Source organism: Myripristis murdjan, chromosome 16 (genome assembly GCF_902150065.1).
Source record: "Myripristis murdjan chromosome 16, fMyrMur1.1, whole genome shotgun sequence".
In the NCBI taxonomy this organism is placed as follows: domain Eukaryota; kingdom Metazoa; phylum Chordata; class Actinopteri; order Holocentriformes; family Holocentridae; genus Myripristis; species Myripristis murdjan.
The window spans coordinates 8,547,245-8,564,835 of record NC_043995.1 but is presented as its reverse complement, the minus strand read 5'-3'; the positions used below and the strand labels follow the sequence as shown (position 1 = coordinate 8,564,835).

The 17,591-nt window shown below is 41.8% G+C and overlaps 1 protein-coding gene across 3 annotated transcripts in view; it reads left to right on the top strand.

The window, feature by feature from the left end:
- grb10b (growth factor receptor-bound protein 10b) overlaps positions 1 to 17,591 on the top strand; it is an 88,165-nt gene that overhangs the window by 9,044 nt on the left and 61,530 nt on the right. For all 3 annotated transcript variants that reach the window (XM_030073529.1, XM_030073530.1, XM_030073528.1), the window contains exon 2: positions 7,743 to 7,868. In XM_030073529.1, the coding sequence (XP_029929389.1) occupies positions 7,818 to 7,868 (51 nt within the window). In that variant the 5' untranslated portion in view covers positions 7,743 to 7,817. The remainder of the gene's footprint in view (positions 1 to 7,742; positions 7,869 to 17,591) is intronic.

Sequence of the window (17,591 nt, the reverse complement as noted above, 5' to 3'; positions counted from 1 at the left end):
GCCTTTTTTCCCTTCTGGTAGCGAGCCAATGGTGGGTGGGTTTGTTTTCAATATGAAAGGCATTGGGTGGGTCGGATAGGGTCTCCTGCCCGGGCGTTCAGTCGAGGGTTCTCTCCATCCCTTTTCATTTTTACATTTCAGAAACCTGTCGCACTGAATCCCATGCGAAAAAATGGCACGAAAGTACAAAGTTGTTACCAAGAATTTGTTTTTTGCTCTGTTTTTCTCTGAAAAAGATTGTACACTCAAATGAAAGTGAGGGAACAGCACGTCAAATCCTCTGGTGTCTGTGTCTCTCAAGTTTTGCCAACCTCCACTATAGGCACATGTTGGTGAAGACAAGCATTTGGCTGATTGGTTTGTAAGTTTTGTTTGTTATGACTGACAAAAAAAAAGCCTCCAGGGAAAACATGATGGATCTTGGCAGTGTGATATTTTAGACACCGTGTGAAGGAGTTCATAGAGATGCATTGCTTTTGATTTGCTAAAATTTTGCCATGCAGATTTTTTTTGTGCCAAAAATTCTTTGTACAAAGACAATGATGACAGTTAATCTTTAGTTGGGTGTTGAGTGTGATCTCTGAATCAACAATACTGGGCTGAAACGTTCTATTTCCTCACTTGTAATGAATGTTCAGTTATTTCCTCACAGAGGGAATATGATGGCGTTTTCATGTCAAAACTTGCAACAGTACCCCGATACTGAAGAAAATGTACTAATGGAATTGTTTGATTTTTAAATGAGTGTGCCAGCCACACTTGTACTGCTGCTATTTTTACCAGCCTGACAGAGACCTAACACCAGGCTATCAGTAACTCCAGCGAGGATAACCTTAGAGCCTGGTTCCCATTTCGACCAGCCTGGCTCTGTGTGCACTGGACTGCAGCAACTTAACACTGACTGTGACTGGAGGCCTGCTCCGTGGAATGCAAATGGTCATATTCATGTTTCAAGAAGCTATATGAACACAGGCGCTGCCATCCAGTGTTTATATTATCTACACATAATCTCACACACAATTCACACGATCTTTCCATACGTAATACATGAGAGTAGAGTTGTGAGTTTGTCAGAGCTCTCCTAGCATCTGAATCTGACTTGTCTTCTGGTATGCTGCGTGAATTTCTGTTGTTTCTGGATACTCCACTATAAATACCACCAACTATTTAAACTGTTTTCCCAATTAGGAGAGGATGGGAATTTATAGACCAGTGAGCACTGAGAGTTAAAGAGACTGGAAGCCCAACCAGACAAATGGATACACAAACAGGTAAAAGGTGGACAGACAGGTAGGCAGAAAGGCAGGAAGTGCATGTTTGCTGATGCAGCTTATTTAAGAGTGTGCTGACGTACAGCCTATTTTTGTGGGTGAGCCAAGACCGCCACAGACAGCGCTATGGCTAACAGCAGTTTCAGTGACCTGGAAGCACACTTTGCCCGTTCATGTTTTATTTTTGTGCTTGTGCACCGGGCTTGGCCCAAAGGTGGGAATGGTGGTGCACCGAAATTGGAGGTTTGTTTGAATTTGGTAGCTCAAAGTGAGATGTTGCTCGTTTGGTGAAAAAAAAAAAAAATGAAGTCACAGCGATAAAACCCCTGAGGACCACGCCAAATCTCAGCACCAGTTGTGTCATTCCTGCAGGCTTTCCAGCGCACTCTGGATGGGTGGCTGTTTGGAGACCTGTTGTGCCCGTGGCTTATTAGTCATATATTATTCCAGCAACTCGGCAACAGCAACAGTTGTTGTTTCAACATTGTGTAGGGCAATAACCATGTAGTGGAGTGAACATTTGTCATTCTAAAAATGCGTTTCAGATGCTTGGACATGTCAGATGGGGCATTACAATACAGAGCTCAGGAAGGCAGTGCATTCTTCCTGACATGCCGTGTTATGCACAATATATATAGGCCTATATATGCATGACTTTTCAACAAACAGTGAGGCAGAGAGAGAGTGAACTGAATGCGGCGATGGTACAGCAGGCAAACTCAATGCCACTGCACGGCAGAGGAGGGATCAGCTGGCAGAGGCGCTGTAGCCGAGGATGGCACTTTCTTTATTGCATTAGTTGCATTAGTTACAAAAATCAGTAATAAACTGCTCGCCTACTTGATTTATTCATTTATTCCTCTGACATCATCAATTTTGCGAAGATAATAGTTCATCTCCGAACTCCTTTAATGTATTCCACTATTCCCTGCCCCTTAGCAAGCGAGGGCATTGCTGCACTCAGATGAACGAAAATAGTGAGGAAGTTTGGATACACCTGCACTGACGGTGCGCTAGGAGGGAGCTCTTAGTGCTGGTTTTTGTGACTGCAGAGTTAAAATAGGGCCCTAAAAGTTTGATATTTCCATTTGCACTCATGAAATTTTCAAAAGGGAAGTACTTTATTTAATGCGCGATAGGGTCATGGTGATTTGTGGCATGAATGATGACTCAAAGGAGTCAAAAGCATTCTTTAAGACGGTTTAATGTTTGTGATTGTACATTTTGATTTAGCAGTAGGAGAAAAAAATCCTGCCTAGAAGTTTGCTGTGTTTGCTGTATAGCCCATTATTCCTTCTTGAATCAGTTCATTTGCATTTGTATGAGGCATTTTGCCCTGATGGCATCAGTTGCAGACAGACAGAGCAAACAGAGACAGTCTACGGCCTCCCAAGTCTTCTTAACATCCATCTTTGGTGTGCTGAGCTGCCCAGCCCCAGCCGCTGATCCACCACCATACAAAGAGGAGATCTCTTCGGGGAAATGTTGCTACAGTTTCAATTAGGCTTTACTTTAAATAGCGCTGGTTGCTGGTGATCCCAAACCTGGCCTTTGGCTCCTCGGCAGGGCTTATCACCCAGGGATGTTAAAGCTGGACCCTTGTGATCTAAGCACATATCACCTGCTTAACCCCCAGACTGACCAAGCATGCTGGCCCACCACTATTTATTTGACTACTGTCAAATAAGTAGTATACTTGTTACTGCCTACACATTCACACACTTTTGTTTACTGTGGTTGCAGAGCTCAAGGAGGACACAGAGAGATTGCTGCAAAGTTTTCAAGGACAGGATATTATCTGACTGTTATTTGGATGTTATTTGTCATTTATCCAAAATGAAAGAGTTTCCAACTCAATGAGTGAAAGAGTTTCAGCACGGCGGTTATTTGTCATTGTTTTGTTCACACTTCACACACATGCACAGTCACAGTATTACATTAAAGTAAAGGAAAAGCCCTAATTGAATAATTGGTTTAGTCTTAATAGCTTATTGGCTCAAGTGTAGTGTAGTGTGGCATTAGAGAAGGCAATGTGCGTAGCCAAACAGTAACCCTATCACTCAGAAATAATGAGGCTGCACGACATGGACAGAATCAAATACATCTGATAAGCACTATCAATACACTTGCTGATATTGAATACCTCACTATTGATGTTGTGATATCATAGGGATGCCTGTTGGTGCTTTCATAACACAGAGTGTAATAAAGTCAGAAAATTAGATCGCTTTACTGTAATGCACCCTTTAACACCAGGACAACACTTATACCATATCATCTATTTGATAGCCTTAATCCAGCAGGATATCTGATTCATATCACAACACCAATATATTCATATACTGCCCAACCCTAACTCTCACAATAGGAACTAGAGTATTTTTTCTACATATTCTCAGCTGGGATAGTGGTGGTGGTACGGGCCTGTGATTCAACAGGGCCATTGTTAAGGCCCCTGCGTTTGAAGTCCCCTCTCTAACATTCTCCTTCATGCGAGCTTGAGCAACAATCACTTTAATTAATCCAGATGCAGTCACCTCACCACTGGGTACAGCCCAGGTCGCCTTCTCTAGTGTGTTGACGCGGCCGGGATAATTGCACTGTTAAGGTCAGAGATGGTTAGGTTTCAGTACACTGTTCATGTGGAAGGAGTCAAATCAAAGGGCTCTGGGAGGGTCTAATCCCTGGAGTGGAATGACTTTGATTATGTCAGCGAGCAATTAAGCATTAAGGTGCGTGTGTGTGTTCAGACAATAGTCAGGCAGAGTCACTCGGGTTTCAGGAAACTTGGGTTTCAAGGTATGTTAATGCTATATGGAACGCCTGAGCCTTTTCCCATGTTTTATCTCACGCACAGCCATCACTGCTGTTGAATATATTATTCAGTGTTGAGGGTAAACCTCTTTGTACCCTGGAGCAGAAGTCACAATTTACTTCTCTGATCTTGGACAGCTGCGTGTAAATTAATTCAGTATGTTGTTCGGTACTTAATATTTAATCTTTGTAAAGTGAAAATGGCAAAAGCAATTTAGGTATAGATTTAAACTCTGCTTGTGGCTGTGGCTCCACTACAGATTGTGAAAGACTGCTCTGAAATATAACAAACATACAGCTCTGCCACAGCCAGTCAGCAAGTCTGTGGCTCCTAATGAGGGGCTGCTTAGCGATTTTAGGTTGATGTTAATTTGTTTTTGTTTTTGTCGTAAGCTGGATGTCTGTAAATAATGTGTAAATGACGAGCTGTCTTTGCATGCCAGCTGGCAGGGCCACACACATGGATTGATACAGTAACACACACACACACACACACACACACACACACACACACATTCATTACAAGCGAGGCCTTTCAGCGGCCCTAGTGATGGCAGTGCCAAGGTCTTTGTTTAGAATGCATTCATGTTTGGATCATTATTTGCGAAGCCCAATTTGGGAGGTTAAAAAAACTCTCCTCATTTTTCATTTTCTCGACAATTTGGTAAGTGCAGTGTTTTCTGGGAGCCCTGCATGGTAGTTTCATTACCTCTGATCAGCTGTAAAACTATTTTGAAGAACTCAGTCTTGTTGCAGAATTCAAGGTGCGTTAAATAAGGTTTTTACTGTCTCATAGCACAAATGCACAGGGGGTTGAAAGAGCTGTTGATCGATACCAATGATACAGTGATTAATTCATCAGCTTGTATACTGTATTCGTTTCTACAGTGGTGTGCAGATTACAGGTCACTGTATACAATAGCAAACACGTGTTGATGTTGCTGTCGTTTTGTGGTGGCCAATAGCGGTTGATAGTCATTATTTACCTAATGTGCATTTAAGCATTTTAAGTTTGCTACTGGATTGGTATCTCTGAATGCTCACTACCAATATTTCCCAGGAATAAGAGACAGATTTGTCCACTAGTAATCTCTGATCGTGGGCTAATGTGAAGTGGAAGAGAGCATGACGTGGATAAGATGGCAAAGGTGACTGGGACAGTTTAGTGCACAGATGATTATAGAGCTATAACATAAAGCTCAGTTGGATTTAAAATGTCAGTCAATGTGTTTGTCTCCTTAATGTTGTCAAGTCACCAGTAGTTTTAGGCTGACAGTAGACTGACTCAGTCACAAGTCTAATGCATTACATTGAAATATGATAAGTCATGCACGATACTGTATTTTTTGCAAATATCTATTTTTCAACTCTTTTGGCCGATTGCCAAACTGATATACACACATTTTTTTTTTTACCAAACTGCAGAGAACATCAAGTCTGTCCTGCAGTGACATTAACATATTATTATGCCTACTGTTATAGTGAAAATACTTAATGCTTTTCAGAATGTAGGCCTACACAGTCACTGTGCAAAATAAGAAAACAACTTCAACTTCGGTTGGAGTGGCATGTAAAAAAATGCCATGTTTACTTTTATATAATATTTTCTTTCAAACAAAACAGTGTGATTCATCCTTCTTAAACCGACTTGGATGGTGGCAGATTTGACCTATTTCACATATCAGCATGTCATATCATCAGAGATTTTCATTTCAGGCTGAAAGGCTGATACTGATGGTGTGCCAATGTTATCGTGCATATGATAAATTGTTACTACACTAAGATGTTAAGATGTGAATTTAGGCATCATATGCCCTCATGTTGATGCAAGTTATGGCCTTACTAGCATTTTTTCATTATTATTATCATTATTATTATTATTATTATTACTGTGTAGGCATTTGTGCTTTATTTGATGGTGACAGTCGAGAGACAGGAAAGGTAGGAGAGAGAGGAGATGACATGCAGCAGAGGGTTCAGTGTGGAGCTGAACCTGAGCCGCATGGTAAGGGCTCAGCTTTGATAAGTGGTACATGCTCTACCATGTGAGCCACCAGGGTGCCCCCTCATTAGCATTTTTGCTTGCCTCACCTTTATCAGGGTAGCTGTGGGATATGTGTTTCTGCATCGTATTACTTTGTTTTACATTCTTATTTTCTGCATTCATGCTCTGATGTTCTAAAGTTGTATGTTTATGTTCTGATGTTTTTATTTTCTCTTCTACAGTATGTTGGTTGTGTTGCCAGGGGAAGAGTGGTTCTGTCAATGTCGAGTGACTAGTTATGTAATTAGACACAACTACCTACACAACTGTGAAAAAACACCAGTAGAGCTTCTCCAAGACCCTGAAAACTCCTGAAAACAGGACCTTTATACATATGTGCACAGCCGTATTCATACAGTGTATGCAAACACATACATACACACATATGCACCACACACATGCAGTGAGCACAAACACGCTGCCACACGTGTATATGCAAAAATGCCAACAACACATACACGCCCCACAGCCGCAAGGGCAGCCCGCTTGCAACCACTACCCCAAACATCAGATAAATTTAGCTGTCTATAAAATGGCAGGTCATATTTTTGAAATACCAACAGGGGGTCATGAACTGGCGCATAAAAGACCATCATAGTTGTGAGCTGGAGCTGCTTGGCTGAAAATATACCCTTGGGTCTAACTTAAGTCCTGGAGAGGAGCCTGCAGTGTATTTCTGGGTTAGTGTTTACAGGTGTTTATTCAGTGGCAACGGTGCCAAGAGGTTAATAGGATACCCACTTTAAGAAGTTCAAATAGACTGAAGTCCACGTTGTTGAATTTGCGGTTATTTTGACCCAGCGATGGCCGGGAAGGAGGCGTCATAGAGTAGAAGAGCACCTTTAAAGTCCCCTGAGGGTCAACTTGTTTTACAATTACATACTAGTCTGATTGATAAAAGATACCAGACCTTAAAGAAGCAGTCACAGAAGAGATCCTTCCTTTTCACAGTCTGCATGCTATATAGACAGGGATATGTCTGCAATACTTACCTCTTATATGAATGTGCTATAAAGTTTGGTAGACTTCATATAAATTCTTTCAACAATCAATCAAATAAAAGATTCTGTGGTATATTAGGGTTCCATGAACTTTATCCTGAGCAGTAAACTGCTTTGTCATCATGGAAGGGCTCTGCTCCAATTTGTGATGAGATATGAACACTTGATACTGCAATGTAACGTGTCGCTGTATCTGGATTTGATTGGTGCAAACTGTAAGGAACAGGTAATGTTTTTGCTTTATTTGCAAAGCATGTTCTAGTGTAAACGTTTTGTCTGTCCTAAAACAGAAAAAGGAAAGGATAGAAACTGCTGCTTTAATTCTCTAATTTGTTCTCAGAGAGCATTTAGCCTAACTCATAATTTAGAATGCGTAAACAGCTTCCGGTTCCATCCTAGCTCGTTGCTAGTTGATGTTGTTTACCGCGGGCCTATGTGGGTTAAGAAGTGCTCTGTGCTATATCTGTCTACTCAGCTCCTAGATTTCATCTTCCTCTTCTACTTGCATCCTCTTTCTCGCTCTGTCTTCCTCTCTCTTCCTCTCTCACCCTCCCCCTTCTCCCTTTGTAGTTTTCCACTAACCTCCATCTGTCTGCTGTCTTCCCTCTGCAGGTTTACTTCTGTCCATCTCCTATCAAAAGTAACCCAGCTACACGAAGAGGAAGAAAGAACAGAGAAGCAAAAAACATGGCTGTGGCCGGATGTCCGGATTATTTCCTGCACCATCCAAATTATCAGGTAAATGGCTGTTTCATCTTTGTAGATTTTTTCTGTTGTTTCATAGTTACTTTGTTAAGTTGAAATCCAGCCTAAAACAGAATTGACGTGCCGCCCCTGCAGTCTTGCTCAGTAAGTATTTCTGGACATGAATCGATGTCTCCCAAGTCTACAAATCAAGCAAAAAGGCCATGTCCACGCTAAGACGGGTCAATCCAAAAAGCCGCCTTGGCCTTCCATCCAACGTACACCGCAATAGCATTTTCACATCGTTTCAGACTGTTTTCCCAAAAGCACGCCGTCCACACTGAAACGCCTGAAAATGGATTGAGTCTCCTGTTGCGCATACATGTGCCTACCCTTAAAAACATGGAAGCATTTGCTATATCTCAGAAAGCTCAGTGTTCTCCATCCACAGGGAAATGTCAGGCTGGTGTTTTCAGATGTACACACCTTTTTAAAAAGCTCTGTTTTAGTGGCTGGAAAACGCTGGCTTAGTGTGGATGGAGGACTAAAATGGAGAAAAAAATATGCATTTTCAAATGTTCCTGGCTTAGTGTGGACATGACCTAAGGCTCTAATCCGTAATGTAATAAAGAGATTATGCTGTCCTCACAGTCCGTCTCTATTGCACAGCTAGACAGCTCGCGAACAACTAAACATTCCCCAATAACCAATAACTTGTCTTGCAACTTTACTGAAATAATGACTTTTTCATAAAACTGAAACTAGAAAAATGTGCCACAGGACATATAAGCATTACAAAGTGCAGCCTTAAAGGGTATTTTTATCAACACCATAGCCATGTGAAGCTAACTATGTTAATGCTCGCTAGCAATACAGAAAAAAAATCTTAAAAAAAAAAAAACCAAGGCTCAGTGTGTAAGCTGGTTTGGTGTTTGGAGATGATCCTGAAATAAACAAGTACTTCTCAGTCCAGTCAGGATTAAACCAATGGTTTTCATTCATTTTCATTTTCAGTAAAGCACTTGCCTACTTGTGACTATCAATAGCCAGATGTTTTGTAAAGCTACTAGGTTTGGTCAGAATTACGTCCAATGAGAAAACGTTAATTTGTGGAAGATATCTGTATTTGATATCTGTATGTTTCTCAAGCACAGTTTGCTTCCTGACTTCTTACAGATCTTAGACCACGCTCGCAGTGCTATAACTATTTAGGCTACACCATAACATTTAATTATAAACTAATAATTTTAAAATAATATTACAATTAGAATATTAAAATTGCTCTTGAATTATCGCATTTAATTCAAGCTCGCTGGTCCAACTGGAAGTTAGTTCTAGACTCGGTGTGGCCCGCGGGCCTCCAATTGAATATCAGCTCTAGAGCATTATCAGAAGCAACCAGCAGGTGACAGCAAACTCAACAAAATATATCATTGAAATCTGTTTTTACCCTAGCTATCATACATACCTATATTGTATAGCCTATATACATCTAAGAGATCTGTTACAGAGTTGCTGTCCAGAATCAACTTGCAGCAAAGCCACTCCTGCCCCCACATGACTGGCATTAACCTGCAACGTAAAAGGGTTGTCAAACTGTGGGCCACATGCCTTGGCTGACCACACAAACCTGACTTGATACTTCAAAAGGTCTGATAGCAGTGCGACACCTGAAGACAGATTCTGATTAAAATGTCTTCAGTGCCATGCAGAGAAAGCACATTAATTCTTTTTTAGTTACAGGAGGTGATTCTTGATACATTCTTGATGGCTACCACTTTAGCCTCAACAGGACGAACCTCCACTGGCCCCATTGGGTCTTATTACGTAACTGTGACTCATTCATCATTAACTGTACCCACATCAATATGTCGAACAGTGTGTCTATGTGTGTGTCGACCAACTGCAGAGGGCAGTTGGTCCCCCCAAGTATCTCTGAAGATGACGTCATCCACATAAGACAGCACAACCAGGCAGACCTGCCACCGCAAGGTTCATAAGCCACTGGAATGTGCTCAGGGCATTACGTAAACCAAAGCATCTCTTTATAGGAATACAAATAGGTGGGAGTTATAAACGCACTTATCCTCTGGGCCCGTGGAGACAGTGGGCTGCCAGTATCCTTTTAAGCAAATTAAATTTACTCACAAATTTGGCTGAGCTGACTTGGTCAAAGCAATCGTCCAAGTGCGGCAAAGGGATCACTGTTAATTTTCCTGAAGTCAGAGCCTTGCCAAAAAGTGGAATCAGTTTTATCATCAGTAAACATGGAGATGTCTGGCTAGAATTGGAGGGTTCTTCTATTTAATTAACAAGCATATATTGAACCTCTTTGTCCAATTGCACCCTCTGAGGTGAGGCAAGTGTTGCTTGATCGGATGTGCATCACCAACATCTATGTTGTGTTCAATACAATGTGTGTGTGACATTGTATCTGAAAATAGCACTAGGTAGCTATTTATTTGTGAAACCAGTTCATTGAGCTTACACTCATCCAAGTACCCAAGTACTAACGGCAAAGACCTCAATACCTCAGATTTGTTCGAATGTAAGACCAACATACCGTCATCTGTCGGCCATTTCCCCTGCCCATTAACTTCCGTCACAGGAGATGACACCTCTGAATTTAGTGCTTGTTTTACGAACAGGACATCATTGGAGCCAGGGGACAGCAACACACGGTCATTATATGGCTTCAGCAAATTAATATGACGCAGTCTAGACTTTCCTGGGGGCATTCTGATCAGATAATCCTGCTTAACTGAGGCTTAACAAACCCAATATTGGCAGAAGAAACACCGCCTGAAGTACTGCTGTTTTGCTTTTCGTCCAAGAAGTAAGCGGAATTTTTCAACCTGAATTTTGCCACTTGCTCCACCATATAGAGCCTGTGCCTAAAACGATTCACGTAGTCAATGGAATTCTGTGGCGTATTGGTGGTTGTCATATTGGCAACCACTTTGCCCTGGTCTGCCCAAAAACCACATCATTTGGACTGAATCGGGTATTCACCTGGGTTACCTTTGTCACAGCCAGCAGCAACCAAGACAGGCTATCCTCTCAGATGCAGTCAAGCTCTGTACAGTAGAGGGCAAGAGTGACTTCAGGATTTGGTGAAAGCAGAAGAATTGGAACCCTGGTCAGTTTGAATGCCAAACACAAAAATAAATTGAGACAATGCCTTCATGAAAGACTTGGCTGTAATAAAATGCTGGTAGGCTGCTGGATAATGGCTAGCCTGGCACATCACGGTGAACAAATACAAATACTGGTGCCAAAAGAAATTATGCAAGACCTGATTGTATGTTTTTCGGATACCCATATGACCAGCTACATCACCATGTAATAGGACATTTTCCCCTCAGTGATTACTATGACATTGGCCTCATCTTTAGCCAGCTACGCAACCTCATCTTTTGACAGACTCATATCTCGAGTTACTATGCAAGCTGGCAACAACTCCGCTCCAGGTTCAAACTCTGTTTTTTCAACCTCTGACTTTGAAAGCAGTTTTACAGGAACATGTCTGACCACATTAGGTGGGGGAAATTGCTTACTGGAATCATACATGTCAATATACTGATAACATCCATTTCACCAAAAAATGCACTAAATACCTTTTATTTATTTATTTATTTATTTATTTTCAAACTCTTCACTACAAATATGTTATGAGTCTGGACAGACTTGCAACTTGCAACTTGACTGGTTGGCGGATACATACAACCGCGAGACGTTATTTCTAGTCTTTTAAGAACAGGACATTCATTTTTCCAGTACCCTTTACGCTGGCAGTAATTACAAGTCCTACTGGAATCATTTTTCTTCCAAGTACTACGCTCAGGCCTGGAAGAACCCGTCTCCACATGTGACACAAATGGTTTACCCGTGCACACTGAAAACCTATTCTGCTGTGCCTTAACACAAGCTTTGCCAAACATATTTTTATGAGTTGGATTATACTCATCAGCCAAAGCTGCAGCATCTTGAGTCATTTTAACTTCATTGATGTAAGTAGCAATACTATCTGGCACGCAGTTTTTAAGTTGCTAAATCACACAGTTCTTGAATATTTTTGACATCTGATGCAGAACACCAGCAATTAAACTGTACAGCCAAATCACAAATTCAACCAAGTGGCACAAATTCAACATGAGTCTTGTTGCTTTTTTCTCAAATTCCTGAAACATTGCCGATAGGCTTTGGGAATCAGCTCATACGTTCCCAACACTGCAGTTTTAACAACATCATTTCTATTCTCAGCTACAGTCAAAGAAGCATAGGCCTCCTGTGCCTTACCTGTGAGGACACATTGTAACAGGAATATGCATTCCTTGTCAGACCAGTCCTGGGATTCAAACCGCCACCTGCTCAAAGAGAAAAACAGGTCTGGATCCATTTTTGTGAACTTGAGAAGCAATTTCCAGTTAGTTCCGACATCAAACTGACTTTTTTCCTGAACAGCACCCCACCAGGTTTTATCATCTTCAATTTATAGTGATCGAGTTCCAGTTTTGCTTGCCCATTTTTTGTTTATCACTTCCAACCCCAGTTGTTTGTGCTGTATCGTTTTGTCATCTTCAAACCAAAGCATTAACAGCTCCTTTTGCGGATGAAATCACATCATGTTTACCCACATCTAAATATGAGCTTTTACATTTATTTCAAACCATTTATCAGTCACCTCAATATCAAAGTGCTCAGCATGTTTTAATTATTGGTCCTTTGTATACTGATCCAATAACTCTACTGAAGGAGTCACAAAATAGGGCCGATATTCAAAGCTTGCATGAACTATAAGTATATAAGACCTGTAAGCTGTAGGATAGAGAGCAGAGGATAGTCAGCAATACAACAGAGCCCAGGAATGGCAAAATAACTGCAGTCCAATCCCCAACCTAGCTCACCACATAAACCCTAGTTTTCAAGTGGTTAATTGTTGGGGGCTACATAGACATTTTAAATCAGTGGGATGGGAAGGCAATTGGTTAAACAAGCGACCTCTTTCCAGGAAAGTTCAAAATCAACTGCCAACAGTACGAACAAGGCCAAAAAGCCACAAAACCAGTCCATTTAAGAAAGATGAGCCCCAATTTTGTCATGAACCAGTTGAAAAGTTCAGACAAAACAAGCGAGACCACACAGATAATCACAGATTCAAGTAAAACAGTGTAGTGGCTGGATGGAGTGCGAAAGTGTAGTGCAGGCAGAATAAAAGGTGAAAAGAAACTCTAATTAAAACATGATCCAACAAAACCCTGCTAGCCGGAAGGAGAAAGAGAGAGAGAACTGACACATCTGGCCCTCTTCTATAGCAGTCAGGATGAGCTGATGCAGGTGTGGCTCATCCTCCTGACATGCCTCTGTCACTCTAACTGCTTCTTACACAGGAACAGGAAAAACACACATAGGCAGAGTGGGAGGGGTCGGCACAATTGTCATGGCTGCTCGGGTCTGTTGCAAGTTGTGATGCACACCGCTTTTCACGTGAAGGCAAAGCTTTCGTGTGACAATGGTCTGCTCAGCCAATGACTGTGTGCTTTGTCAGCCTCACATGGAGGGTGGCATGCACTACAAAGAGTGGAGCTGCAAACAGCAACTGGTCTTTTACATGCACAATACACATGCACATATTTAAAACACATCACACCACACATCTTAATTACAAAATACGTCTAAAGTGTTCCCTGTGCATTTAATGCTGAAAGCTGACATAGAACCATACTGGCACTCACTGTAGTTTTTGGTTTGGGTTTAAAAAATGGTTGTTTTGTCAGGGCCTGGAAGACTCAGATTACTCCATTCCTTCCTGCCTTGCTCTGAGGATGGGAGAAGAACATCTTTCACTTTATGCCTCTAGAGTAAAGCCTCGGTGCTCATCAGAAATTTTGTGCTTTTTTTAAATCTTAATTTTATGTCTAGTTTATTAGCTAGTGTCCAGTGGAGAGTAATATGTGAAAGAATGGACTGAGAGGAGCTGAGCTTGCAGTGCTGTTAATGTATGGTATATGCCCTGGCCTACCAAGCTACCAGGATGCCTTTGTCAGAAACCCCAAGCATTTGAATGGTTCAGTCTTGGATATAGTTTATCCCTCCCAGTCTTTGGACTGAGCGCCTGGCCAGGCCCTGGAGAAAGCACCCTTGCTGGACTTGAATATACCTGCCACAGTGCATAGATTTAAGACCTGGAGCCTGAATGAAGTGGGGTGGGCTGGGGTGTGGGGTGGTGAGAGTCAGTGAATGGCAGTGGCATGGTCACAACATTCCACTGAGGTGAACACATAGCATTCACATGGCGCTGCTGGGGTGATGGACCGTGACATAAGACCGTCGGCCCAACAGAAATACAATGGAATCGTGTTCATTTTGGCCGATGCACCCCCAGGTAGTGGCCACTCTTTTTCGTTTGAATTCTGTGGTCTGTCCACTCATTCACACACACTAGCTCACACACAGACACACACACACACACAGACTGTGACCTTTATTTTGAAAGGCTTTGTTGGTTTGTTTCCACATGCAGTGGAAAGCATATGTCATGATCCTGTTACAAAGCCAAACCATTGAAAGCCAACCCATTGAGAGGAAAATGCTGGGGCACTAATAAAAAAAAAAAAAACAACCCGTTTTTCTACATTTACAAAAAGTTGGCTTTTTGATTTGTTCCGAGCCCATACAATAATCCTGTTTGTTGCTCAGTTAGATTAGAAAAGTGACATTTTCAACCATGGCAAGCTTTTGTTGAGGTCAGCGTCATTGCCTGTGAATGGAGACTTGTGTTGAGCTGTCTTCTGTCTGCAGATAGATTATATATATCCAGCAGAGGTTCTGGGATGCTTGGCTCAGAGCCAGAACTGTGTCCTTACCACGGGGTGACTGGAGGCGCACCACCATCCTCTCCCCTACCCCTCTAACAGCATGGCGACAGAAGGGACTTTTTTGCTCGCCATGACACCGGTTTAAACTTTGATTTTGAGTGCTCTAAGTGAGGATGAGGTGCCCGGTGATGGAATTTGCTTGACTTACTCTCAGGCTATGTACCTGCTGTGTCTTATTTTCTCCCGTTTCTCACAACTCACTGACTTATGCATTTCAGAAGCCAGAAGCCCAACTTGTACGTGCCCCAGAATCATGCATTACTAATACAGAATACATGGGGGGTGGGGGAGACCTGATTTATTCCTTTGAAACTTTAAGTGGAGACAGAAGCCCACATCACATATCAGCTTCTATGCCAATAGAAGTCGGCTTAGGTGTTTTTTTTTTTTTTTGTACTTGAGTCATTCTCTTTTTGCCATTTGTGGAGCAAAGGATTTCATAATAATTGCTGTAGTAATAGCATTGCTATTTGCCTCCTCAGAGTGATGGCTCAATGTCTGGTCATCAGGCTTGTGGTTTTCCATTACCAAAATGTTACACCCTGTTTTAACACTGTATTGTACTTTTCATTTTCATTCTACTGGCAGTGACCGATTAAGGTTCAAAAAACAGAGATTTGCCATATACACAATCAAACACGAGTAGTAATCTCTGTATATTTATCATTGCCATGAAACCTTTTATTCCATCACCACCCACCAGCACAGTGTAGCAAAGGGCCTCTACACGTTTGTATTAGCTTTATCTTGTTGTACCACTAATTTGCCAAAAGGCTTGCTTGTTGCTTTCTGATCATCATGAAAAATTCAGTCTCACCTTCACTTTCACTCACATTGGCATTTCCTTTATTTGGTTCACTCCTTTCAGCCTTCATGGAGCAAAGGGCCTCCAAACATTTGCATTAGGCCGGTAGCAGCATTAGCCTGATCAGGAGCTTGTCTGTTGTCCGCTGGTCATCTGGGTCATGACTTTATCCATGACCTTTGACCTCTTAGCCAGTGGACAGAGAGCTTAGCCTGCTACAATCCTCCAGGTCCTCACTGCTTAGAGAGACGTGCTCTCAGGAACCTGCATATTCACCAGTAAGCATTGTGTGAGTGTGTGTTTCTGTGAATTTGCAGCAGTAATCAGTTAAATGAAATTTAAGTCGGCAGTGATTTGCTTGCCAAAAAGTGCTAGGACTCTCTGCTAGGTTCTTCTACCTATGTTGTGAAGGGAAGTGCATTTTTAATGAGGTCTGTACTGTATAACATTTCAGTTACAGGGTAAGGACATGGGGGTGGTGCTGTGGTGCTGTGGTGTCATGGTGTCATGTTGTGAAGTAGGTGTGTCTTGTTGTAAAGTTGTTGTGTCATGCTGTAAAGTGGGTGTGTCATGTTGTACTGCAAGCATGCACATAGACCTATCCAGCGGATCTGGGCAGAGAACAGCATCACTGCTCACTGTTCTGAGGCTGTGTCTCGACTCACTGTCATAAACTGGGGGTTGCATCATTTTATTTTGCTTGTTGATTTTGTTCTATGCAAAAACATTTTAGCTATTCAATGATAATTTTCCACATGTGGATTTCAGATTAGTTTTGTGCCAAAAATGCACTGGACCTTCCAGTGGAACTTAATGCTTGTTTGTCCGCCTCCAGTTCCCATATTTCCGCAGACGTCAGCATCACTAGTCTGTCCCTGTGGATGTGTGCTCCTCCCCTTAAAATGGTTAAAGTGCGTGTTGTAGCTAAATGTGGTGTAATCGATTGTGTTTTCTATACAAGCCTTGCCTACCTGACAGTTTCACTAATTTGAAGGTCTGTATTCATGTTGACTTTGCCTCTTGTGCTGATTTTCCAGTCAAACTATACTGTTAGTTTTCAAAAAGCCAATGACAATGTCCAAACCCTTCCTTCCCTCCAATGCAAGCTGTACCTCCCAGCAAATAAATAACCAGGACATACACAATACCTGCCAAGCACAACGTGAAGGCAAATAAATAGTGTGGCTTTTGCATCTGTGTCACTGTGTCCTTGTTTAACAATCTTGTTTGGCTGAAGTAAGGCAGTGGGGGCTGTATATCAACTGCTTGTAACAATACAAGAGTTCTCTGAAAATTTTGACAAGGAGAAGATATGATGCAAAAAGAAATTTTCAGTGGCACCAGTATCTATAAGCACAGGCTTTTTTCATCTGTGTGGTTGGGGAAACTGTGATTCCAACACAGCTACAAACAAATAAAAGAAAATATTTCATTTGTTTTGCTGTCAGTTCCTCAGAATCAAAAGGCAAGGGCATATTCCTTCTTTCAGTCACCATGCACCTACATAAAACAGTGGTACAGGGAAAAAGACATTGTACAAGAGCCAGAGATCCCGATTTCTCCACAAAACGTAACTTCAATATTTGCAATACACAGTGCAGTGTGAACTATTGCAGCCATAAGTCGTGTTGTGTATTGTGTAATGGTACGTTCAGATTGCGAGGAGCAAACAAAACAGGGCAGCAGGGTCACAACAAGTGGTGCTCAAATGCTCATGGACATCAGGATGGTGAGCTTACAAAATAGTGTCGGCCAATAACAGTCGCCCAGTGGCACTCTCAGTCTACAACCATTCAGTCACAGTAGTCTACATTCATTCTCATCTTTGGCAGCCTCCCTGAAATTTTCAAAATCTTTTTAATTATTGAATTTCAATAACCTGCTTACCACATACTAAAATGTAGTGGGTCCCATATGCTGATCCCCAGATGGCAGAACCCTTCTGGTTTTGACTCTACCTGGTGGTTAATATCAATGTGGTTTTACTTATTTGCTTTGAATGGAGTACGACAGCCATTGCATCAGTTATTTGAATTAAGCACCATCAAACGTATACCTTCTACTTAATTTATAAAGAATAATCCACAACAAGGC